The sequence below is a fragment of the Mobula birostris genome, chromosome 14, assembly GCF_030028105.1.
Source record: "Mobula birostris isolate sMobBir1 chromosome 14, sMobBir1.hap1, whole genome shotgun sequence".
In the NCBI taxonomy this organism is placed as follows: domain Eukaryota; kingdom Metazoa; phylum Chordata; class Chondrichthyes; order Myliobatiformes; family Myliobatidae; genus Mobula; species Mobula birostris.
In genome coordinates this window covers 36,477,503-36,503,909 of record NC_092383.1, presented here as the reverse complement: position 1 = coordinate 36,503,909, position 26,407 = coordinate 36,477,503, and the positions used below count along the sequence as shown (strand labels likewise).

Genomic DNA, 26,407 nt, shown 5'->3' with positions numbered 1-26,407 from the left:
GACCTTAAGTATTCTAGAAAGCTTTATTTGCCTTTATGAAACTTTAAAAAAATTTAAAGACTACTTTTAAGGTCTTCTATTTGCTGAATTAAAGGAACCCTCTGATTTCCATTTCACACGTTTCTATTCTTCACTTGTGAGTTATACTTAATTCTGCTTGGAAAAAATGACAAGGATTCCGAAACCTGAGATTCAGAATCAGCTTTAATATCCCTGGCATATGTTGTTAAAGTTGTTTTTGTGGCAGCAGTGCATTGCAATACATAATAAAACAAAACTATAAATTACAATAAATTTTTTTTAATTAAGTAGTCCAAAAAGATTCAAAGTGGATTAATTATCAAAGTATGTATGCCGTATTCAACCCTGAGATTTGTCTTCCCACAGACAGCTATGAAACAAAGAAAACCCAGGAACCCATTCAAAGAAAGACATCAAACACCCCCTACCGCCACGTGTGCAAAAAATCACGCAAACAGCAAAAAAAACAAGCAAAGAATACAGGATATAAAGCACAAAAACGAAAGAGTTTAGGCATATTCAGCTCAGACCAGTTCAATCTAGTGCTGTCATTCCTTATCTGCAGGCTGCCCTGCCCAAAATAGCAACAAAAAAAGGAGCAGCCAGGAACATATCATAATGTGAACTAGAGTGCAATCCACAAACTGCGTCAAGGCCCAGGACTCCAGCACAATCCTTCGGCAGCATCGAGCGAGAAGGAGAGAGACCATTCGAACCTCGGGACCTTCCTCTGGGAGCAGTGGGCGTGGGGGAGAGAGGGACTATCACTCGCAGACACCTTCCTTCGGCAGCTGCAAGCAGGAGGCTGGTAGACGACAGAGAACATCCGCATGCCTTCCGCTCACTCCTCGACAATTTCAATCTTCCTCGACGCTTTAATTGGTGAGAAATGGAGTCAATCATTGGCTTGCACCCCAGTCTCCAAGCTTCTGGGCCTCAAATACATTGGGGTAGTGTAATGGGTTCATTGTCCATTCAGAAATCTGATGGCGGAGGGGAAGAAGTTGTTCCCAAAACGTTGTGTGTTTCTTCAGGCTCCTGTACTGCAATGAGAAGAGGGCATGTCCTGGGTGATGGAGATGGAGTCCTTAATGATGGGTGCTACCTTTTTGAGACATCACTTTTTGAAGATGTCCTCAATGCCGGGTCATTTGGACTATTTTGATCCCTGCATGATGAGAGGAAGAAAAGGTTTTTTTTAAAAAAAACACAGATTGTAACATGATATTAGTGCATGAAAGTCGTAAGATTATGCCATTTAACTTTTCATTTTACAGCAGATGAGTTCATTGTGCAAGATTCAAATATACTTCACTCCATTTTGTTTTTAAAAGCAGTTACAGCATTTTGAAGTGATTTAATAGTTGAAATGCACAATTATTTTTAGACACTTTTTATTGAACACTTAACCATGCACATACCAATGGTTAACATGCATAAGATCTAACACTATTGACTATGAAAATGAGACCTTGGGCATTATTCCCTTTCCTGATGCTGGGAGCTCAATAAAATTCGGCATCTTTGCAACCAGTTAGCTCTGAGGGATGGTGTAACTATTTGCAGCTGAATGTCTTTACAGAGGAGCAAAAGAAATAGAAACAGGAGTGAGTTAATCCATTTCATGCCTTACTCTGTTATTCCATGCTCTTTTACTTAGTAGCACTTTCCTGCACCATCATGTTACAATCCAATGTCTCCCCATTGTATATAATTTGTTTTTGCACGCAATGTCAGGATATGCAAGTGTTTTTTATGTTTTTCCTTGCCATCATGCAGGGATCCGAAATAGTTTTTTTTAGGGTGAAGTTGTGATTCATCTGCACTTCTTCAAATGTGGTGTGTGGCATTTCTGATCATACCCACATCATAAGAACCAAACCTGGATTGGGGTAAATGCTTTGCGGAGCACCTTTATCCAGTCTGTTGAACCAAATCAGAGTTGCCTGCCATTCCATTATTACTTTTGTAAGCTTGAGGAATATTTCCTTATCCTCTGTGTGGGCATGCTGTAGCCTTTTGGACTCTTATCAATTTCTCCTACTTAAAATTGCTTTCTTGGTCTGTATTATAACTGTCCATTTCTGCTGTAAGGTGTCCATCTCTGATATTGGTCAGATTTCCTTTCTCATCAATAAACCTGACCTATTTGCAATGTTATTATATTTCTTTGATCAAGTTATCACTCTTAATTGTATTTGACCTTTCTCTATTCTGGTGAAGGGTCTGTGACCTGAAAATCTATCTCTTTCCTTTGGAAGCTGCCTAACCAGCTGAGTATTTCCAGACGAAGTCCTGACGAAGGGTCTTGGCCTGAAACGTCGACTGCACCTCTTCCTACAGATGCTGCCTGGCCTGCTGCGTTCACCAGCAACTTTGATGTGTGTTGCTTGAATTTCCAGCATCTGCAGAATTCCTGTTGTTTGAGTATTTCCGGCATTAGTTGTGATTATTCCGATCTTTCTACGTTAAATATACACTGACCTTCCATAGCCATCTGATTATAGAGAACACAAAAAGATTTGATACTGTTGGAGTAAAGAAATTTTTGAATGGCTTGCCCTTCATAGATATTAACCCCTGGTTCTAGACAGCCAACCAGGGGGAAACATCAATGTGACAGCTGTTCTTTCAAGCCACCTCCCAAAAAAGTTCAACAATTCAATAAGATTCTGCTGTTTACTGAATTAGAGTATAGGCCCAGTATTTTTTTTTCTCACTGCTATATTTTTGTTTCAATTTTCGGGTTTCCTCTGGAGGTTATGTCTTGTACTTGCTGGTCTGTGCAGCTGTCTTTTTTTTTTAATCTGAGGTTTCTGTTTTATGATTTGAAATAGTAAAGGTTTTGCACTTTTACACTGGAGTTGTGCTATGCAGATGTTGACTTTCAATTGTAAGCAACAACAGATTATGATCCCAGAAGAATACTCCTTGTGAAATGAGTTATGTTTAAAATGGGTAGGGCTGGAGTTGAGGAGTCATGAAGGATACAGGACTTAATTAGGTGTTGTGTAAAAGAAAATGGTCTATAGTGGTTACAGACATCTCACCCTGCCAAAACTCATTTCAGGGAGGTAGCACCATCAATTTGCAGGAGACTCCCGGAACTTCCGGGAGAGGTGGGATGTCTGCAATAGAGTAGCTCCTTAGCAGCTAGCCAGCTAGTTTAAATAACGCTAGCTATGCTATTGAACGAATGACACCTGTTAAACTCACCTCAACATGTCTTTTACAGTCTTAACCCACCATGGGCAATAGAAAAGTCACTGTTGCAAACAGTGCAGCGAGCAACACTGGCATTATTTTTGACCCCTATTAGGCAGGGGTACACTTTAGTGTAGTCTGGGATGAAGTACATTTTATATTTTTTTTTGGAACTCTCTGCCAGGGCGTTCCCCCTCCCCCCCCCCCCCAAAAAAAAATCATTTTCTGGGATATTGTATGTAATTTGCGGGCATCAGGGAGCCACTATCAATATGCAGGGAAACTCCCGGAACTCCTGGGAGAGGTGGGATGTCTGTGGTTAGTACGTTTACAGGCAACACGAAGATTGGTGAAGATTCAGAAATGAAGAAGAAGATAGTCAAAGGATATAGATGAGATCCAGATACGGGCAGAGAAACGGCAGGTGGAGTTTAATCTGGAGAAGTGAGAGGTATTGCACTTTGCGCTGTCAAAAGTAGGGGGAAAGTATGCAGTTAATGACAGCACTAATGTGGGGGGGGGGGGGGGAGGAATCTTGGGGTCCCAAATCCATAGTATCCTGAAAGTGGCAACAAAATTACATAGCCATAAGAAGACATAAGCACCAGGAAGTCACATTACAGCTGTATAAAACTGGTCAGGCTGCACTTGGAGTATTGTGTGCAGTTCCATTTACCTCATTGCAGAAAGGATATAGGGTCCTTGGAAAGGGTGTGGAATTGAATTAGGAAGTTGCTGGATTACAGGATATTAGCCGTAAGGAGAGGTTGTACAAACCTGCATTGATTTTTGTGAAGTGTTTGAAGCTGAGGGAAGACCTGGTAGAAGTTTATGTAAAAAATATAAAATAATAGAGAAGCATAGATAAGGTAGAGAGCTAATTTTTTTTCCCTTAAATACTAGAGGACATAATTTTAAGGTAAATGGGGAAACAGTTTAAGAGATGTGCGGGGCAAGTTTTTTCCTAAGCATAGGGCTAAGAGCCTGGAATGTGCTGACAGTGGTGATGCTGGAAGCAGATACAATAGTAGTAGTTACGTGGTTTTTTGATAAGCACATCTACATGCAGGCAGACAGGATGGGTTAGTTGAATTTGGCACAATATTCAGCAAAGACTGTGCCAAAAAGCCTGTCCCTGACCTCTATTATCTGTTATTAGAAAACAATTGTAATTTCTTGGTAGCAAGCCACAGGTCATGCTTCAACTCTGTAGCACATCTGTATTTTTTCCTGCCCTTCAAGCAAACTACACTATATTTCGTGCAGTGTCTAATATATTACTCTCTGTAGAACTAACCCATGTCCTTTTAAATAATGAAGCTTATATACGGCACATAGATTCCTAAGCTGCCATAAGCTTTCTGCAGAGAAAACTTCATGTCAACCAGATTACTTTGAGTGAGTGGTTACATTTCTTTGTAGCTGCACAGGCTATCAACTCCAGTTTTGAGGGCCATGCCATGCTGTAACCCAGGGTAAAAAAAAAACTCCCTTGTTTTTAAGCTGTTGCTTTGACCTTAATGGCATTGATCGTCCAAAGTATTGGAGTTGCACTCATACAGACTGGAGGGGAGTATCCCCTCATACACTTGAAATGTGGATCGTGGAAAATCTTTGAGTTGTCTGGAGCGGCACGTTGATATGAGATATACAACCCCTGACCTTGCAGCCAAAATAACTGTGAGATAGTTCTGTTTATGGTCAGGAGTGCATCCAAAGGGTTGATGGCAGGGGCTTGATGGTAATATCATGGAATGCCAAGTAGTCGGTTTGACAACTGGTTATTGCCTGGCATCTTTGGAGCCTAAATATTACTTTCCACATTATCAGCCCATGCTTGCATTTTATTTCTAGGTAGAATCTGCACTAGGCCTTAAGCAGTTATGGAGAATAAGCACTGCAAAGCTGCATAATCAATGACTTGCTCCATTTCAAGTACACTGGTAAATTAGGTATATCAGATATGATCTTTCAATGAACAGGACACCCCTGGGCAATCTTCTGCTCTGTTGGAGAGATGCCAATTTTCGACTGTATTAGAGCAGTTTAGGCAGAGGAAAAAACAATCTAATCTTTAATATAACCATCAGAATGTTAAATCTAGTCCCAAAACTTCTGCTATATCCATTGATCTCAGCAGTTCCTTGACAGGGAAGAATTGACTAAAGTGCTGGTAATATAAGCTGTACTAACATTGCTTTCTCAGCACCCCATGCTTTTCAGTCAGACACAACAGCCATTTCCTTGATATTTTCAATTTTTTCACTTCATTTCTTATTGCAGGCTCTGTTGAAAATAGACAATAGGTGCAGGAGTAGGCCATTCGGCCCATCGAGCCAGCACTGCCATTCACTGTGATCATGGCTGATCATCCACAATCAGTATCCAGTTCCTGCCTTATCCCCATAACCTTTGATTCCACTATCTTTAAGAGCTCTAGCCATCTCTTTCTTGAAAGCATCCAGAGACTTGGCCTCCACTGCCTTCTGGGGCAGACCATTCCACATATCCACCACTCTCTGGGTGAAAAAGTTTTTCCTCAACTCCGTTCTAAATGGCCTACCCCTTATTCTTAAACTGTGGCCTTTGGTTCTGGACTCACCCATCAGCGGGAACATGTTTCCTGCCTCCAGCGTGTCCAATCCCTTAATAATCTTATATGTTTCAATAGGATCCCCTCTCAGCCTTCTAAATTCCAGAGTATACAGCCCAGTCGCTCCAATCGTTCAATATATGACAGTCCTGCCATCCCGGGAATTAACCTTGTGAACCTTTGCTGCACTCCCTCAATAGCAAGAATGTCCTTCCTCAAATTTGGAGACCAAAACTGCAGACGATACTCTAGGTGTGCTCTCACCAGGGCTCTGTACAGCTGCAGAAGGACCTCTTTGCTCCTATACTCAATTCCCCTTGTTATAAAGGCCAGTATGCCATTAGCTTTCTTCACTGCCTGCTGTACCTGCATGCTTGCTTTCAGTGACTGATGTACAAGAACACCTAGATCTCGTTGTACTTCCCCTTTTCCTAACTTGACTCCATTTAGATAATCTCCCTTCCTGTTCTTACCACCAAAGTGGATAACCTCACATTTATCCACATTAAACTGCATCTGCCATGCATCTGCCCAATCACCCAGCCTGTCCAAGTCACCCTGCATTCTCATAACATCCTCCTCACATTTCACACTGCCACCCAGCTTTGTGTCATCTGCAAATTTGCTAATGTTACTTTTAATCCCTTCATCTAAATCATTAATATGTATTGTAAACAGCTGCGGTCCCAGCACTGAACCCTGCAGTACCCCACAGGTCACCGCCTGCCATTCCGAAAGGGACCTGTTAATCGCTACTCTGTTTCCTGTCAGCCAGCCAATTTTCAATCCATGTCAGTACTCTGCCCCCAATACCATGTGCCCTAATTTTTCCCACTAACCTCCTATGTGGGACTTTATCAAAGGCTTTCTGAAAGTCCAGGTACACTACATCCACCGGCTATCCCTTGTCCATTTTCATAGTTACATCCTCAAGAAATTCCAGAAGCTTAGTCAAGCACGATTTCCCCTTCGTAAATCCGTGCTGACTCAGACCTATCCTGTTACTGCTATCCAGATGTGTCATAATTTCATCTTTTATTATTGACTCCAGCATCTTTCCCACCACCGATGTCAGGCTAACCCCCCCGGTCTGTAATTTCCTGTTTTCTTTCTCCCTCCTTTCTTGAAAAGTGGGACAACATTAGCCACCCTCCAATCCACAGGAACTGATCCTGAATCTATAGAACGTTGGAAAGTGATTACCAATGCGTCCACGATTTCTAAAGCCACCTCCTTAAGTACGCTGGGATGCAGACCATCAGGTCCCAGGGACTTATCAGCCTTCAGACCCAACAGTCTATCCAACACCATTTCCTGCCTAATATAAATTTCCTTCAGTTCATCCATTACCCTAGGTCCTTTGGCCACTATTATATCTGGGAGATTTTTTTGTATCTTCCCTAGTGAAGACAGATCCAAAGTACCTGTTCAACTCCTCTGCCATTTCCTTTTTCCCCATAATAAATTCACCTGTTTCTGTCTTCAAGTGCCCAATTTTGGTCTTAACTATTTTTTTTACCTTTTCACTTACCTAAAGAAGCTTTTACTATCCTCCTTTATATTCTTGGCTAGTTTGCCCTCGTACCTCATTTTTTCTCCACATATTGCCTTTTAGTTATCTTCTGTTGCTCTTTAAAAGTTTCCCAATCCTCCGGCTTCCCACTTGTTTTTGCTATGTTATACTTCTCTTTTATCTTTATACTGTCCTTTACTTCCCTTGTCAGCCATGGCCTCCCCTTACTCCCTTTAGGATCTTTCTTCCTCTTTGGAATGAACTGATCCTGCACCTTCTGCATTATTCCCAGAAATACCTGCTATTGTTGTTCCACTGTCATCCTGCTAGGGTATTGTTCCATTGAACTTTGGCCAGCTCCTCCCTCATAGCTCCATAGTGAAGTGGTCCTGTTTAGTGACACCAAGCCTACAGTGGCTAAGTGCTTCGCTGAGTACTTGTTCAGTGGGTAAACCTTGACCTCAGCCTGGTCAAGTCATCACTGAATTTTCTATTCTATATTTGCTCTAATTGCTCTGTCTTTTCCCTTGTAACAGTTCCAGTGAAACTTAAGGAAAACTTGCAGCACTTTGACATTTGCAGTTCATTCTGACATTTTATACTTCTGACTTAGCAATTCCTGGTTGTTTATAACTCCCACTGATTTTTTTTTTCTGAATGATTCTTTTGGTGTGATTAATTCAGGCCTGGATCCATACTTCCCTCACTTTAAAACAAAATGTCATTATATATCTCATTCCATTCTATCACAAACTTTGCTCTGCATCTGAATTTTCTGTTATCTTCAAGGCAGTGGGATTCCTTCCTATCCCTTACCTTAATGAGTGCTGCTCTGGTATCACTGTCCAATGGACACAAACCCACTTGATTGTCATTCCATCCAACACATCACTGTGCCAATGTGTACTATCTACAAACTCACAAGGGCTGACATCTTTCAAACCTAGAGCCTCCGTCATGAAGTGTGATATTGACACAGGTGTATGAGGCACTCCACCAAAAGGCTTGCCTCTGAGTCACATGCACAGCCTTGATCTGGAAATGATTATTGTTATCTTCCAGAACTTCCCCCCCCTCCCCTCCCCCAGCAGTGTAGGAATATTTTCAGTAAAACGTTGCAATGGTTCCAGACAGGTACTTCACATATTCTCAGAGGCAATTTAGGGATAGACAATTGCCACCAATACTCCTGCATCCTGAATAAATTAAAAAAACGAAACTTGAAGCAGCCGACTTGATGTGAGCAGATCTCATTATCTGGCTTGCCTTATATTCAGATAGATCACTTCATTTTATCAAGCAGACTTCTGAAAATTGGCAAAATTAAATGTAAAATTAAAACATGCCTCCTACTTGGGCAACAATTCTCACATTTACAGATGTCACCCCTATAACTTTTCTCAACTTGCTGCAAGTGTAATAGAAACTGTAGATGCTGAAGGCCATTTGACCCAATGTACCTATGCTTGTTGAAATAGCTGGATTCCATTTTCCAACACTAGGTGCCTATCCCTGTAGGGCACAGCAATTCATATTCACATTCAAGTACTTTTCAGGTAGTGAGGTACAAATCCCACTAGTCTTGAATGGGGAAAAATCATCTTCTCCTTCTCCAGATTACTTTTAAACTGCCCCCCACCCCAATTTAGTTTTACCTATCTGCTAACGGAAGTAGGTATCATCAATTAGTTTTATCTGTGTCCATTGGTTTTCTAGAGTCTCTTCAGCCTCATCTGATCTAAAGAAAGCCAACCTGCATTTATCTAGTCTTCCCTCCAGGCTACATTTATAAAGTCTTGGCAACATCTCACTGGGTCACCTGTAGTGTGCTGACCAAAACTCCATACAAGTCTGATCATATAGATATTGCGTGCAGTTCTGCCATAAGCTCTTTGTACTGGTTAATAAAGGAAAATCTCCACATGCCTTTTTAACCAGCTGTTCTATTACCTTTTGCAATCTGTAAACAACTACTACACGGTACACCACTTACTATTTATTTTTTATTCATTTGCTGCTGTTCTACCCAACTGGTCAGACCATCTATACCTTACTAAATCTTTGCTGTCCGAGTCATACAACTGGTGTTTGTATCATCCATAAACTACTTTGTCATGCCAATAGAAAAGATTTAAATTATTAACTCACCAGGGAAAAAAAACATGTGACCAAGAACAGAATCCGGTGAAGTTCCACAAAAATCACAAAGATACCCATCACACTTGCTGTGGTTTGCTCCTGACGTGTGGTTTCCGATGTGATTGATGAACCAATGTAGGAAATGCACAATGCCTCTGGGGTAGCTGGCTTGGGTGGTGAAAGATGATGACCCTTCCCCACTTTGAGTATTCATGGGTCAAGAAGTCTCAGTAGTTAATGGGCCTTAAGTACTACATATACATCCTTGAAGTCTTTCCCGTTTCCCTGGAAAAGTGTCGCTTTCAGGAGCTTGATATTAGTTATGCAATTCGTATTGCCTACTCAATGGATCATTCTGAGTTCAGTTATAAATTCAGTGCAGGGGATCTAAGTCAGGGAGAGGATGCTCATATTGATAACATTTTTCTTCACAGTGGGTTTTGCACAATACAATGATGATGGCTTTCAGTGTTCAGTGCTGTGACGTGCCTGCAGATGATAGGCCAGGTTTCGTAAGCATTTTGAAGTGACTGGGTCATTGCTTCCCAGAGGCACAAGTTTTGTGTTAGGTCTTGATCTCCAAAACACTTTTTCCTCAATGACCAAGACACTGTAGACACACTCAACTATGTCATCAAATATGGAATGAAAATCAGGTTTGTTATCACTGATGAATGCTGTGAAATATGTTCTTTTGTCACAATAGTACAGTGTGGAATATAAGGATTGCTATAAGCTACAAAAGAGAAATAGCAAACTCATGTTAATGGGTTCAAGGACCATTCAGAAATCTGATGGCAAAAGGGAAGAAGCTATTCCTGAATTACTGAGTGTGGGTCTTCAGGTTCGTGTACCACCTCCCCAGTGGTAGTAATGAGCAGAGGGAATGTCCTGGATGGGGAGGATCCTTTATGATGGATCCCACCTTCTTGAGACACCATCTTTCGAAGATGGCCTTGGTGGAGATGGTTGTGCCTGTGATAGAGCTGGATTAGACTATAACCCTCTACAGTCCCTTTAAATCCTGTGCATTGGAGTTTCCATACCAGGTTGTAATGCAACCTATTAGGTTGCTTCCACAAACTTCTAAATATATCACTGATGTGGCTTCTTTATGATTGCATCAATGTGTTCAGCCCAGGATAGACACTGACCCTTCAATGAGGACTGGTGTGTGTTCTCCCAACTACCCCGTCCTGAAGTCCACAATCAATTTCTTGGTCTTGCTGACATTGGGAGCAAAGTTGCTGTTGTGAGCTGACTCAACCAACCAATGTCTGCCTCACCACCATTTGAAAGTGGTGACATTGGTGAATTTATAGGTAGTGTGTGAGCTGTGCCTAGCCACACAGTCATAAGTATAGAGGGAATAGAGCAGTGGGCTAAGCACACATCATTGAGGTGCGTATGTGTTGAGTGTCAGTGTGACGAATATGTTATTACTGATCCGCATTGACTGTGGCCTCCTGATGAGGAAGTCAAAGTTCTAGTTTCAGAAGCGAGTACAGAGACCCATGTTTTGAATCTTGTTGATTAGCTGAGGGGTGCACACACAAAATGCTGGTGGGACTTAGCGAGTCAAGCAACATTTATGGAAATCAACAGTCGACATTTCAGGCTAAGACCCTTCATCAAGGAAGGGAGAAGGCGGCCGAATAAGAAAGTGGGAGGGACGGGGAGGAGGGCAAGGTAGGAAGTGATATGTGAAGCCAAGTGGGTAGGTGAGGGTGGATGAAGTAAGAAGCAGGAAGATGATAAATGGAAAAGGCAGAGGGCTGGAGGAGGAGGAGTCTGATAGGAGAGTGGTTGGTGGGAGAAACAGGAGGAGGAGGGGCATCAGGGGAAGGTGATAGGTAGGCGAGGAGAAGAGGTAAGAGGCCAGAATAGGGAAATGAAGAAGAGGAAAGAGTGAGGGGAAAGGAGGGGGGGAATAAAAAAGGGAAAAAAAGTTACTGGAAGTTGGATAAATTGCTATTTCTGACATCAAGTTGGAGTCTACCTAGATAGAATGAAGTTGCTCCTCCAACCTGAGAGTGGCCTCATCGTGGCAGAAAAGGAGGCGATGGACTGGGGATTGAAATTGTTGGCTACTGGGAAAAGAAAGGAAATTGTAGGCTCTGCTCTCCACTCCCTCCGCACTAATCCTAACCTTATTATTAAACCCGCCGATAAGGGGGGTGCTGTTGTAGTCTGGCGTACTGACCTCTACCTTGCCGAGGCACAGCGACAACTCACGGATACCTCCTCTTATTTACCCCTTGATCGTGACCCCACTAAGGAGCACCAGGCCATTGTCTCCCACACCATCACCGACTTTATCCGCTCAGGGGATCTCCCATCCACTGCTACCAACTTTATAGTTCCCACACCCCGCACTTCCCGTTTCTACCTCCTACCCAAGATCCACAAACCTGCCTGTCCTGGCCGACCTATTGTCTCAGCTTGCTCCTGCCCCACCGAACTCATTTCTGCATACCTCGACACTGTTTTATCACCCCTTGTTCAATCCCTTCCGACCTATGTTCGTGACACTTCTCACACTCTTAAACTTTTCGATGATTTTAAGTTCCCTGGCCCTCACCGCTTTATTTTCACCATGGATGTCCAGTCCTTATATACTTCCATCCCCCATCAGGAGGGTCTCAAAGCTCTACGCTTCTTTTTGGATTCCAGACCTAATCAGTTCCCCTCTACCACCACTCTGCTCCGTCTAGCGGAATTAGTCCTTACTCTTAATAATTTCTCCTTTGGCTCCTCCCACTTCCTCCAAACTAAAGGTGTAGCTATGGGCACCCGTATGGGTCCTAGCTATGCCTGCCTTTTTGTTGGCTTTGTGGAACAATCTATGTTCCGTGCCTATTCTGGTACCTGTCCCCCACTTTTCCTTCGCTACATCGACGACTGCATTGGCACTGCTTCCTGCACGCATGCAGAACTCGTTGAGTTTATTAACTTTGCCTCCAACTTTCACCCTGCCCTCAAGTTTACCTGGTCCATTTCCGACACCTCCCTCCCCTTTCTAGATCTTTCTGTCTCTGCCTTTGGAGACAGCTTATCCACTGGTGTCTACTATAAGCCTACTGACTCTCACAGCTATCTGGACTATTCCTCTTCTCACCCTGTCTCTTGCAAAAACGCCATCCCCTTTTCGCAATTCCTCCGTCTCCGCCGCATCGGCTCTCAGGATGAGGCTTTTCATTCTAGGACGAGGGAGATGTTTTTTTTTAAAGAAAGGGGCTTCCCTTCCTCCACTATCAACTCTGCTCTTAAACGCATCTCCCCCATTTCACGTACATCTGCTCTCACTCCATCCTCCCGCCACCCCACTAGGAATAGGGTTCCCCTGGTCCTCACCTACCACCCCACCACCCTCCGGGTCCAACATATTCTCCGTAACTTCCGCCACCTCCAACGGGATCCCACCACTAAGCACATCTTTCCCTCCCCCCCCCCCCCCACATTCCGCAGGGATCGCTCCCTACACAACTCCATTGTCCATTCGTCCCCCCCATTCCTCCCCACTGATTTCCCTCCTGGCACTTATCCGTGTAAGCAGAACAAGTGCTACACATGCCCTTACACTTCCTCCCTTACCACCATTCAGGGCCCCAAACAGTCCTTCCAGGTGAGGCAACACTTCACCTGTGAGTCGACTGGGGTGATGTACTGCGTCCGGTACTCCCGATGTGGCCTATATATATTGGCGAGACCCGACGCAGACTGGGAGACCGCTTTGCTGAACATCTATGCTCTGTCCGCCAGAGAAAGCAGGATCTCCCAGTGGCCACACATTTTAATTCCACATCCCATTCCCATTCTGACATGTCTATCCACGGCCTCCTCTACTATAAAGATGAAGCCACACTCAGGTTGGAGGAACAACACCTTATATTCCGTCTGGGTAGCCTCCAACCTGATGACATGAACATCGACTTCTCTAACTTCCGCTAGGCCCCACCTCCCCCTTGTACCTCATCTGTTACTTATTTTTATGCACACATTCTTTCTCTCACTCTCCTTTTTCTCCCTCTGTCCCTCTGAATATACCTCTTGCCCATCCTCTGGGGTCCCCCCCCTGTCTTTCTTCCCGGACCTCCTGTCCCATGATTCTCTCGTATCCCCTTTTGCCAATCACCTGTCCAGCTCTTGGCTCCATCCCTCCCCCTCCTGTCTTCTCCTATCATTTTGGATCTCCCCCTCCCCCTCCAACTTTCAAATCCCTTACTCACTCTTCCTTCAGTTAGTCCTGACGAAGGGTCTCGGCCTGAAACGTCGACTGTACCTCTTCCTAGAGATGCTGCCTGGCCTGCTGCGTTCACCAGCGACTTTGATGTGTGTTGCTTGAATTTCCAGCATCTGCAGAATTCCTGTTGTTTGAAATTATAGGCCAGTTAGTCTAACGTCAGTAGTTGGGAAGATGTTTGAGTCGATTATTACGTATGAAGTCGTAAGGCACTTGGAGGCATATGATAAAAAGGCCATAGTCAGCTTGGTTTTCTCAAGGGAAAATCTTGCCTAATAAATCTGCCGGAAGTTTTTGAAGAAATAACAAGCAAGATAGATGTAGCTCCCCTGGCCAGCCTCAGGGTCGCTCGGCTCGCTGTTGTCTAGGGAAACAGCCCTCGGCGCCGCCAAATTGGGTAATAGTTTGTGTGGATGCTGTGTGATGTACCCCACCCCGCCCAAATAACAGACAATACACCAGATACGATTAAATGATTTACAGTTTATAGATATTACTGGAACTATATAATTAATAGAGAATAAAATATAAAAGGAAAATAAAAGGCACCACACTTATCAAAGTTCAATATCTTCGTGCACAAAACAGTTGGAGCTCAAGAACCTTCTTCACCCTGTGACCCCTCGGACCACCTTGACTGGCCGCCTGGGACCAACAAGGGTGGTCGACCAGACGCTCCACACGAGTCCGTCTCTGTCTCCTCTCCTCGCCGAACGCCCCGCTCGGGGTCCGACCCCGTTAGCGGACTCACAGCACCTGGTCCATCCTCTGTCTCTCTCTCCCGCCTTCTGCCCCAAAACTCTGCGCATACGATATCTTCAGATACACCAAAAACATAACAACTATCCCAATTGGTTCGTAACATCTTCTTATCACAGTCAACCCAAAGCAAGCTGCTAGTGCAAGAACTTTCTCAGCGTTTAACATAACAAAGAAGCATTGCCAAGTATAACATAACAAAGAAGCCATTTTAATTAGCCTACGCAGTAACATAAAAGACGAAAGCTCCTTACATAGACAAAGGAGAATCAGTCAATATCTTGTACTTTGATTTTCAGAAGACCTTTGATAAGGTGCCACACATGAGGCTGTTTAACAAGCTATGAGCTCATGGTATTACAGGAAAGATTTTAGCATGAATAAAGCTGTGACTGATTGGCGGGAGGCCAAGAGTGGGAATAAAGGGAGCCTTTCCTGGTTGGCTGTCAGTGACTAGTGGTGTTTGACAGGGGTCTGTGTTGGGATCGATTCTTTTTATGTTATGTGTCAGTGATTTGGATGATGGAATTGATGGCTTTGTCACAAAGTTTGTAGATGATATGAAGAGCTGGAGGGGCAGATAGTTTTGAGGAAATGGGGAGTTGATTTGGAGAATGAGCAAAGAAGTGGCACATGAAATACAGTCTTAGGAAGTGTATGGTTGTGCACTTTGGTAGAAGAACTGAAAGGGTAGACTATGTTCTAAATGGAACAAAAATACAGAACACTGAGGTGCAGAGGGACTTGGGAGTCCTTGTACGTGATTCTCTGAAGGTTAATTTGCAGGTTGAGTCTGTGATGAAGGCAAATACAAAATGTTAGCATTAATTTCCAGAGGACTAGAATATAAAAGCAAGAATGTAATGTTGCAACTTTATAAAGCAGTGGTGAGGTCTCACTTGGAGTATTGTGAGCAGTTTTGGGCTCCTTATCTTAGAATGGATATGCAGAAACTGGAGAGGGTTCAAAGGTTCACAAAAATTATTCCAGGATTGAATGGCTTGTCATATGAAGAATATTTGATGGATCTGAGCCTGTATTCACCAGAAGAATGAGGGATGACCTCATTGAAACCTATCGAATGCTGAAAGGCCTTGATGGAATTAATCTGGAGAGGATGTTTCCTGTGTTGGGAGAGACTAAGACCAGAAGACACTGCCTCAGAATAGAGTGGCGTCCTTTTAGAATGGAGATTAGGAGGAATTTCTTTAGCCAGGGAGTGATCTGTGGAATTCTTTGGCACAGACAGCTTTGGAGATGGTCTTTATGTACAGTGCCTGTAAAAAGTATTAGTGAGGACAGATAGCAGGAGATGGCATTTAGAAAGGAGAAGTAGACCAGATTTTCCAGGACCTTGCTATGAATCTTTGTTACTGGAGGGCATATTTGTACTTTGGAGTCAGACTGATGTGCCTGCAGAGCTCACCCTGCTCAGAACATTCAGTTTATAGTAGTTTGGTTTAACAAGTTTAAGAATGAAGACAGGTCAATTTATATAAAAGATTGCATTTAACATGGTGATATCCATTTGTATTAATGTGAATTATTAAGCAGACCCCATGTTGGCGCGTGGCCAAGTGGTTAAGGCATTAGTCTAGTGATCTGAAGGTCGCTAGTTCGAGCCTTGGCTGAGGCAGCGTGTGTGTCCTTGAGCAAGGCACTTAACCACACATTGCTCTGCAACAACACCGGTGCCAAGCTGTATGGGTCCTAATACTTGGACAACATCGGTGGCGTGGAGAGGGGAGACTTGCAGCATGGGCAAGTGCTGGTCTTCCATACAACCTTGCCCAGGCCTGCGCCCTGGAAACTTTCCATGGCGCAAATCCATGGTCTCATGAGACTAACGGGTGCCTATATATAAAAGCAGACTCCTAATGAAAATAGAAATCTTTCAATAAGATGCACACCCACCCAGTAATTTTCCCCAAATTGCCTTGTTCCTACCCATCATGACATAAACATGAATCATGTACTGTATAGTATCAGGACAATTTGGTCTCCAGTTTGTCACAGATGTTCCTGTTCTTTGTTTTCTCTGCAAATTGCAAAATCCTCTGCAATTTGAAACACTCATTTTCTCACTTCTCCTGTTCCAATGCAAGGTCATCAACGTAAACCGTTCACACCACTTCCCTGACCTGCAGTGTGTCCCTGGTGTTTGTGTTTATTTTACCTTTCTTCCTCAGATCCTCTGTTTCCAAAGAGTTGAATGGAGCAGGCAGTGCTAGCAACCCTGTGCTCTGCACAGATTCAGCTGGGAAAGAACTGCAGAAGCTAGTCCAGGATGCTTAAGGTTCCCATGTCCACAGGGGAGGCCTGACCTTTGTGACCCTGAGAAACACAGACAGTGTTGTGCAAGACTTTTGGCATTTCTCAGCAGGTTCCAACCCATAAACACATAAACACCTGTGTGCGTGTTTTGTGTTGAATAATTCATCCACGGGAGACACTAAAACAAAAGCCAGAATACCACACGTGCTACAAATCATAAAATTTAAAACAAAACTGTAATTATGCTGTTCAGGCAAAGGCTGAGCAGACAGAAAAGCAGTTAACTTCAGTATTGCGGACTTCTGTGGTTACCATTGTAACTAGTTTTGTTTTTAATTCCCAATTAATCTGGAATTAAAATTCACGTCCCCATGTCTCTGGATAATTGGTCTCGGGTTACTAGTCTGGTCGGTTAACCACTGCATCACCACTCTACCCTGAACCAGTGTTGGAATCAGCTCAGTTCTATTCCCTTGATACGGCAGCTTGAAGCAATTCTCATTCACACTCCCTTTAAGCAGCTTTATTAAAATAAGAAGGGAACACTTAAGTATTTCAAGTTGTGTATGTGGCATTTTGAAGCTTGAAGAATTAGACCTAGGCGCATGATACAGTTAGTAACGTGGTCATGTTTGGCACAAGAGGAGGCTCTGAATTAGACCCCGAAGCTATGAAGTGTGTTTTAAATTTGTTTAAATGTGGGAGATCAAGAAACAATATAGAAAGCCACTACAAGTCATTTGGCTAAACATTGTTTAAGTACCTCTCTGAATCAGGATCACCGGTGTGTGACAGGCGATTCATGAAACATCCACTGGTATTGAGAACTGTCCCCTTAGTTTTCCACATATCTCGATGCAGGACTTTACTCTGCCCGCAAGCTTTCCTGGAAAATTTACACAGGGCTAAATTTACTTATTCTGAAATGAAAGTGGTAAATGCTGGCTATAGTCAGCAGCTAGACTACATCTGTGAAGAGTGAAGCCATTATATTTCGGGTCGATGACCTTTCATCAGAACTACTGTAATTGTGCTGCTAGTATTTTCCATCTCTAATACAGTTTTCAAGCTATACAAGCCAATTAAAACTACTCAGCTTCTTCAAGGTACAAGACAAATGAAATATGTGACTATGTGGAGGGTCATGGACTGAATCAGTCATTGGGTGAATGAAGCTGAGATGCTGCTGTATGTAGTGAACTTGTGCAGGGCCATCAACAGAGCTCAGAGGAAGATTAGGCCCAAAAGCTTTTGCTCTAATAAAGCTGTTGCAAAAATTCCATACGTTTTTAGTTTCTGTGATAATTAGGGAGGATTATTGGCGCATGGCCAAGTGGTTAAGGCGTTGGTCTAGTGATTTGAAGATCGTTAGTTCGAACCTTAGCTGAGACTGCGTGTGTGTCCTTGAGCAAGGCACTTAACCACACATTGCTCTGCAACGACATCGGTGCCAAACTGTATGGGTCCTAATGCCTTTCCCTTGGACAACATCGGTGTCATGGAGAGGGGAGACTTGCAGCATGGGCAACTGCTGGTCTTCCATACAACCTTGCCCAGGCCTGCACCCTGGAAACCTTCCAAGGCGCAAGTCCTTGGTCTCACGAGACCAATGGATGGCTATTATTGGCTTGTGGAACTGATGTGCAATTGATCTGAATTTATTTAAATCTTAAATCTGTCTTACAACGTGGGGGAGTAAAAATCTTTGCGTTATGACTCCGTCACAATGCACAGATATGTGAATTTGTAAGTCTAATATCTTGTAGAAAGAAGCTGTCCTGTAGCCTTTTGATCCTGGCTTTAATACTGAGGTACTATTTGCCAGATGGAAGCAGCTGAATTAGTTTACGGTTGGGGTGACTGGTGTCCCCGATGATCTTACAGGCCTTCTTTATGTACCTACTGCTGTAAATGTCCTCAGTGGAGGGAAGTTTACATCCACAGATGCCCTGGGCTGTCTGTACCACTCTCTGCCGTGCCCAGCGATCAAGGTTGGTGCAGTTTCTGTACCAGGTGGTAGTACAGCCAGTCAGGATACTTTCAGTGGTGCCCCTGTAGAAGATCTTATGGATTTGGGGTCTCATGGCAAACTTCAGTTGCCTGAAGTGGAAGAAATGCTGTTGTGCTTTTTTTGCCACACAGCCAGTGTGTACAGTCCAGGTGAGATCTTCAGTGATGTGTATACTGAGGAACTTGAAACTACTCACCCCCTTAACTGCATTCCCATTGATGTTGATCAGGGCAAGCCTGTCTCCACTCCTCCTGTAATCCACAATCAGCTCTTTTGTTTTTTGGACATTGAGGGAGAGGCTGTTAGCTTGGCGCCACTGTGTCAGGGTGTCAACCTCTCCTCTGTAGGCTGAAAATATTGCAGTTTGATGTTTTCCATCTGCCTATTTCAAGGTCATTGGAGATGCAAGTTATTTTTTTTCTCACAATGCATGTTACTGATCAGATTTTCCATAGGTGATAACTGCAGAAGGTTCCTAAGTAATGAGCAGAAGTTTATCACTATACATTTTGAATAGCAGCTTGGGCCAATAGAACATTAAACCGGCAGTGAGTAAATCAGTGCACTATTCCTGAGCAACACCGGCCAAAATGGGCCCAACTGTAGCCCAGTCTGTTCTTGGCTGATGTCTGGCAGTAGTGGACCAGGAGAGCTACTCCTGATCGCTGTCTCCATATTGGCCTGAGTACATTGAATGTTGGCTCAGAGGTACAACTTTGTACTTGGCTCAGCAACTCCCTATGGTTTCACCACTCTGAGGCTAAATGACTGTTTATGGCACATTCTGGAGGGTGACTGTAGGAATTACTATGCACCCAGAATATTGCATTTCCTTTTCTTAGTGTTAGAGAAACCAAGGACGTGGGAACAAAACTGAAACCAGTTCTGAATCAGCAATAATTGTATTGAAAGGTGGAGCAGGTTTAGAGACAATTGGCCTGCTATTTTCTGTCTGTATAGAGAAAGCACAATGTACACCTCTGCATTTATAATTTCAGTGTCTTCTCTTTCTTCACAGATGCAGCAGTTGTTTTATGAAAACTATGAACAGAATAAGAAGGGCTATATACAGAACCTCCACAACAGCAAGATCCAGCGGGCGATCACTCTACATCCGAACAAGAGCCCAGAGTATCAATACCGGCTTCACAGTTACATGCTGAGTCGTCGGATCTCGGAGCTTCGCCATCGCACTATCCAGCTTCACCGGGAGATTGTGCTGATGGGCAAGTACAGCAACACCGAACTTCACAAAGATGACATTCACTTGGGAATTCCACCTTCCTTCATGCGGTTCCAACCTCAGCACAGGGAAGAGGTTCTGGAATGGGAGTTCCTGACGGGGAAGTACCTTTATTCAGCATTTGATGGAGAGCCACCAAGAAGAGGGATGGATTTGTCTCAGAAAGAAGCTTTGAATGACATTGTTATGCAGTTGATGGAAATGATCAATGCGAATGCTAAGTCCAGGGGACGGATTATTGACTTTAAAGAAATTCAGTACGGTTACAGAAGGGTTAACCCTATGTATGGAGCAGAGTATGTACTTGACCTGCTCCTTCTCTATAAAAAGCACAAGGGAAAGAAGATGACTGTCCCAGTGAGGAGGCATGCTTACCTGCAGCAAACTTTCAGCAAGGTCCAGTTTTCTGAGAGTGAAGAGATTGATGCGGCAGATTTGGCCAACAGCATTAACAGGATCTCTCAATCTTTCTCCATCCTCTCAAACCCCCTGAAGATATTTGTTCCCTTCCAACTTGGAGCAAGTAATGTTGGGCAAGAGAAGCACAAAGACCAGAAAATCAACATCTTGGTCCCTCTGTCTGGTCGTTTTGAAATGTTCGTGAGGTTCATGGAAAACTTTGAAAGGGCTTGTCTGATTTCAAATCAAAATGTCAAATTAGTTATATTGCTACTCAATTCTGATTCCAATCCAGATAAAGCAAAGCAATTGGAATTGACAAGAGATTATCAAGTGAAATATCCCAAAGCAGAGATCCAGGTTCTTCCAGTACCTGGAGAGTTTTCCAGGGCTCTTGCGCTGCATTACGGAGCTGCCCAGTTTAGTAATGATTCTCTACTTTTATTTTGTGATGTTGACTTGATTTTTTCAATAGATTTTCTGCAGCGTTGCAGAAATAATGCTGCACCAGGGAAGCAAGTGTACTTCCCAGTTATCTTTACCCAATTTGACCCAAAGATTGTACGTGCAGGGAAATCTCCCAATAATAACAATTCTGCTTTTACAAAAAATACTGGATTCTGGAGATATTATGGGTTTGGGATCTCATGCATTTACAAAAGTGATCTTTTACTTGCTGGTGGATTTAACATCTCAATCCAAGGCTGGGGAATGGAGGATGTGGATCTCTACAACAAAGTCATTCAGGTTGGTTTAAAACCATTCAGGAGTCAAGAAGTTGGAATCGTTCACATCCACCATCCAATCTACTGTGACCCAAACTTGGAACCAAATCAGTACAAAATGTGCTTGGCCTCCAGAGCCTCAACCTACGGCTCCGCACAGCAGCTGGCAGAACTGTGGTTAGAGAAACAGCAGTCCAGCCCCAGCAACATCAGCACACTTGATAGTTCAAAGAGGACAGCATAATATCCAGCTTAGCTGGAGAACTTTCTAATTTATTTTTTAATGTTTTTATAAAGCAAATTGATTATATTGTACATAATTGTTTTACAGAAAACATTTTACATTGAATAATGGAACTGAGTGTTCACATCAGTGTTGCTGGCTGCACAGGCCCTATTTAATATGCTAGTGAATGTTAGAATGATTAAAGAATTACATTGTTTAATGTACGTTGCTCCAGTTAGAGCATGGAGGTGGGGTAACGGGAATCAACCCAATATCATGACTGTCCAGCTCCCCAAAATTTTCTAGATCTAACTTTTATAATGTGAATGATTTGGCTATAATATTTAAAAGGGTTTGAGCCCACTTAATTGTCAGGCTATTGCACACTGACTTAAGTTGTTAATCCATAACTTTTTGACATTTAGTCAATGAACTAGTGTATCAAGATTTCATTTGGTTGTTAACTTTGTTCCTTTTTTGTCAGAGTGTATAAATTTTAGACGGCAACCTTGTGAAATAATGACTAAGTTATGATTAGTTTTTCAATGAATGTGTATATCTAGGAGGGCTTGGCTTTTTTGTGGAGGTACTTGATTGGTGGCTCGCTGATTTGAGTCAGTCATTTCTGTGATTCTCTTATCATTGCCATGCCATTCTCCCATTGCCGAATGTTGCTTTGGCCCCTCTGCAGCAACTTCAACGTAGTTGTGTTCTAAGTCGCAGGCACACAGCCTTTTTTTAAAAAAAAGTATTGTTTTCATCTGCCGTACAAGCCCTTCTCCACAAAGTAAGCTCCTCCATTCATGTAGTACACTTATTTGAGCCATAGATCTAGAATGTAGGGATTTTTAATACTTTTATAATGTTTGCATAGAAAGGAAATACAGGTTCATCCTTTAAATTGATGACTTTCCTCAGGATGCAGACTCCAACACTCCATCCTGATCACAAAGTGTAGACTTTGGCCTTTGATTTGGCCATAAAATACTTCACAGGCAATTCAAGCAGAGGGGAATGAACCATATCTTTAAGATTGCTGTCTCGTCTTTGTGTGCATTATTCGCAGAGCTGCCTTTTCTCTGAAAGCTGATTTTTTTTTTCCTCTTCAAGCCATCACCATCTAATGTTCTTGTACTGGTGCTTGATTTTGAAAATTCTACCTCGTTGTCCAGTTCTTCCATTGAATACGTTTCTTTACTTAGATTGTGGATCCAACACTGCAAGGCCACCCTCCCAACAGTCAATCCCTTCCCAACTGATGTCAGTCCAGCTTTTTTTTTTATAAAAAGTATTTCATTTGAGCCCAAGTGAGCTCCCTAGACATCTGTATATGTGTGTAGCTATTCATTTACTGCAAACCGAGTTAACCATGGGATGCTTTATTAGAGCTAACGTTGAAGGAAAAGTTGTCAAGAAGAAAATGTTTGTATATGTATTGATGGAGTGTTGGAGCAATGTTTATTGATGGTGTGATCTCAAGAACTGAGTTGTTATGGAAACAACGATAGAAAAAAACTTTCAGAAGAAGTGGGCTCTTCACTCAAAAATGGAGGTAGTTTAATAGTGGCTTCAATGTAACACTTTAAATTTTCAAAAGCTATGGTTGATTTCCTTCTTTCACTTTGCATGGTTGTCTTCTGATCTCATCTTTATGACATTTCAATATTTTGTAGCATTAATTTGCAGAAAAGTCTAACCAAGGCCAATAGATTCTTTGTTAATTGATAAGGTGGTACCTGAACAACTGATCTTGCAACCTCACCACATACAGGGTTCACTTGTGTGCTTATTTGTCAAATATTAATCGTTTAAGCCTCTTTCCATATTTTCTGCCAACCCCTGTGAGTTAAGCTTAGTGAGTTTCATCGGCAGAAGAAGATGAGAACATCCAAAGAAATACTGAAGTCATTCAGCAAGAACTTTGTAGAAATTTAACAATCCTTTAACTTTCCAGTAACTGCCTCATGGTTTCAAGAGCTAGCTGCGCACAAATCTAGGTTAATTTTTCAGTCCAGAACAGAATATTGCACATGTGCATTCTAATAGATAAGAGCCATAGCTTATTATCAACAAAATAATATCCCATCCATACTATTTCAGTGACAGGGAAAATGCTCATAGACTCACTTTTTAAATATTTAAATAGAAATGGATCAACCGAATTTGGAATTACAAACATTTGTAGTTTCTATATTGTCCTTCAGTTTTCTCATTCTTTGATTATGTTTTGTGTGACATACAAAAACTCTTGTTCCACAATACCATTTCCACATTAACAAGTGAAGAAAGCTGTTTCAATTTGCTCTCTAATAATCATTCATTTTATTAAAGTGCCCTGGATCCTGAAGCCTTCCCCTAGACAATGTATCACATATTGGAGTTGCAAGCCACAGTTTTATTTTGGATCAATGTGGAGAGGCCTAGATTTGTTTACACTGGGAGGCCCTAACTGATGTCCCAGACAGTATCATATACCTTGTCAATTGTTTCCTGCTTGTTATTTCAGAGTCTAGCACCTTGTAGAGTATTGTCATGAAAACTGAATCCTTAGTGTGCCATCTTTACTACTTCCATTTTCCATTATCTATACATATTAAGCTAATTACTTGTCACACCAACTAGGATTTTAAGGGAAAATTTCTGAACTATATTTTGCTTTGAACATAGATCAATTATATGCAGTGGAAACTTAAGTGCGAGAAACTTAATTTTGTTTGTCAAAGATTTGCAGTTTCAAATTGGATGTGTTCGCAATTTTGAGGAAGACTATTTTCATAGCCAAAATATCTCCACATCTGTAGTGAGTCTCACATTGGGACAATTAGTTTATTTTTAGGTTTTAAACTGTGATGCAATTTAATATTTATCTATTATTTTCCATCTTTTGCATTGCACGTTTGTAACTTTAAAGCTCCATGCAAAATTCTTAACTCCTTTGTACTTGTGTACATTCTGGTTTATTAAATTTGAATAAAGTTCAAGTTTTGTTTTGATTTATCAATAAATACGGTATTTTGAAGTTAACTTTAATTTTGAGATTTGTGAGTTCGAGCAAGCTGCCAAAGTATAGGCACCTAAACTGAGTAAGAAATGGAAGACAAGAAACAGATTGCCAATCCAACTCAGATTGGTTAAGAAAAGGTAGAGACAAAAAAATCAAGTCAAGCCTCAGGAGATTAACCCAGTGACTTGTATTTGCATGTTTTCACAAGTATTAATCATTTCTCATCTAACAATTCTGTTTGTTTCACACCTACCATCAATCAGGGCTCATGTAACATTATGTTGAGCACTTGCCATTACTACAAACCTCACACAGACATTACTTAACTGCAGATTTATCATTCAAACCCATGGCAACCTGTTCACTACTACACCTCCCGCACCCCTTGCATTTGCAGGCAGTGCCAATGAAGTGTGTTTGGCTCTTCTCAGGAGTTTAGAAGATTGGGGTTGGGGTTAAATACCTTGTTGCTTTTGCACCTCAGATATTTGCTTTTGTAGTTGGTTCTCTGGCCCTCTTCTATCCTACTCATCCATGCTAATCATATTTTCCAGCACCTAGCCCATCTCCTCCTACAGCTGTAATTGTTCCTTAACAACTAATATTGCACTCAGGAATTACCCCATCTTCATCAGGTATGATGTCTAGGCTGGTGGTCTATAGGCTCATCTCTGAGTATCCATCTCTCTTCTGATTGGTTTGGCCTCAACCAATCAGGTTTTGGCTGTCACACCTTGTTTCAAATCAGATTCCAGACCTAACTTCAAAGCAAATAGAAGTACATTCATTATCAAAGGATGTACAAATTATACACCTTGAGATTTGTTTACAGCCACAAAGCAAGAAACCCTGAAGAACCCAATTAAAAAAAACATAACCACTGCGCAGAGAAAGGGGAATACACACACACACACACACACACAATTTACTTTAGAAAATTAGTTATCAGTAATGTCTTTAGTTGTACTTACCTTCTAATCTACCAGTAAACTGTCACACAACTTCAGCAGCACCATTTTAAACCAGAGATTAGAGCGAGACCCTCACCTTTGTTTTAATTCTTATTCTCTAGTCCTATTACAATGCCTCCTTTCACTAAATGGTCTCAAAAGTCATTGGTACGGTACAGTATTTTTGTGCCACCAGACTTAATGCTGTGGTCTTTGTGTATGATATGTTCTGCTACCGCAGATTTCTCTGGCAACCCAAATGGATATACTTTCTCTGCTCCCTAATAGGGGTTTCCTCTGTGTGCTCTGTCTAGTCAGTATATGTCGCTGTGCATGCACAGGGAATCCTGTAAGCGCCAACTGTCCCGATCCGCATAAACTGGGATTTGAGGATCCAGGCGGGTTTGTGGATGATACTTATCCAGTATTTCTTTCTTTCTTTTTAAATCTTTTTATTGAATAAGTATACAAAAAGGTAAGCCATATAGGCACTAATACACTGTTAGAATATAATAAAATTACAGGAGATATTAATACAAAAGAAATGATACAAACAATGTAATTTAAACATAACGTACTGAGGTAACATAACAGTATACTAATTTTTATGTATATCAATAGAGAAAAGGAAAAAACCCCCCAAAAAAAAAAACCACCGTGCAACTAACTAAAAGCAAAGCAAAGCAATGGGCTAACTTGGAAGCAAACAGAGTTAAAAAACTTAAAATCACGTCCTCAATCCTGACCTCCATTAAAAACAGTAAAAAAAAACAAGAAGGGTATATAAATATAGAGCAAAAAAAAGAGAAAAAAAAATTACATTAAATGAAAATATTGAATAAAAGATCTCCAGGTCTGTTCAAATTTAAGTGAGGAATCATAAAGATTGCTTATAATTTTCTCGAAATTCAAGCATAATATCGTCTGAGAAAACCAAAAAAAGGTGGTTGGAGCATTAGGCTCTTTCCAATGTTGTAAGATACATCTTTTCGCCATTAAAGTAAGAAATGCAATCATTCTACGGGCTGAAGGAGAAAGATTACTGGAAATTTTAGGTAGTCCAAAGATAGCAGAGAGGGTGAGGAGAGATATCTATATTCAAT

At 42.0% G+C, this 26,407-nt stretch overlaps 1 protein-coding gene across 1 annotated transcript in view; it reads left to right on the top strand.

Moving 5' to 3' along the window:
- The window catches only part of chsy1 (chondroitin sulfate synthase 1), a 58,150-nt gene extending 33,796 nt beyond the window's left edge, over window positions 1-24,354 (top strand). The window contains exon 2 of the mRNA XM_072278380.1: window positions 19,776-24,354. Coding sequence (XP_072134481.1) covers window positions 19,776-21,368 — 1,593 coding nt within the window. The 3' untranslated portion in view covers window positions 21,369-24,354. The remainder of the gene's footprint in view (window positions 1-19,775) is intronic.
- The last annotated feature ends 2,053 nt before the right edge of the window (window positions 24,355-26,407 follow it).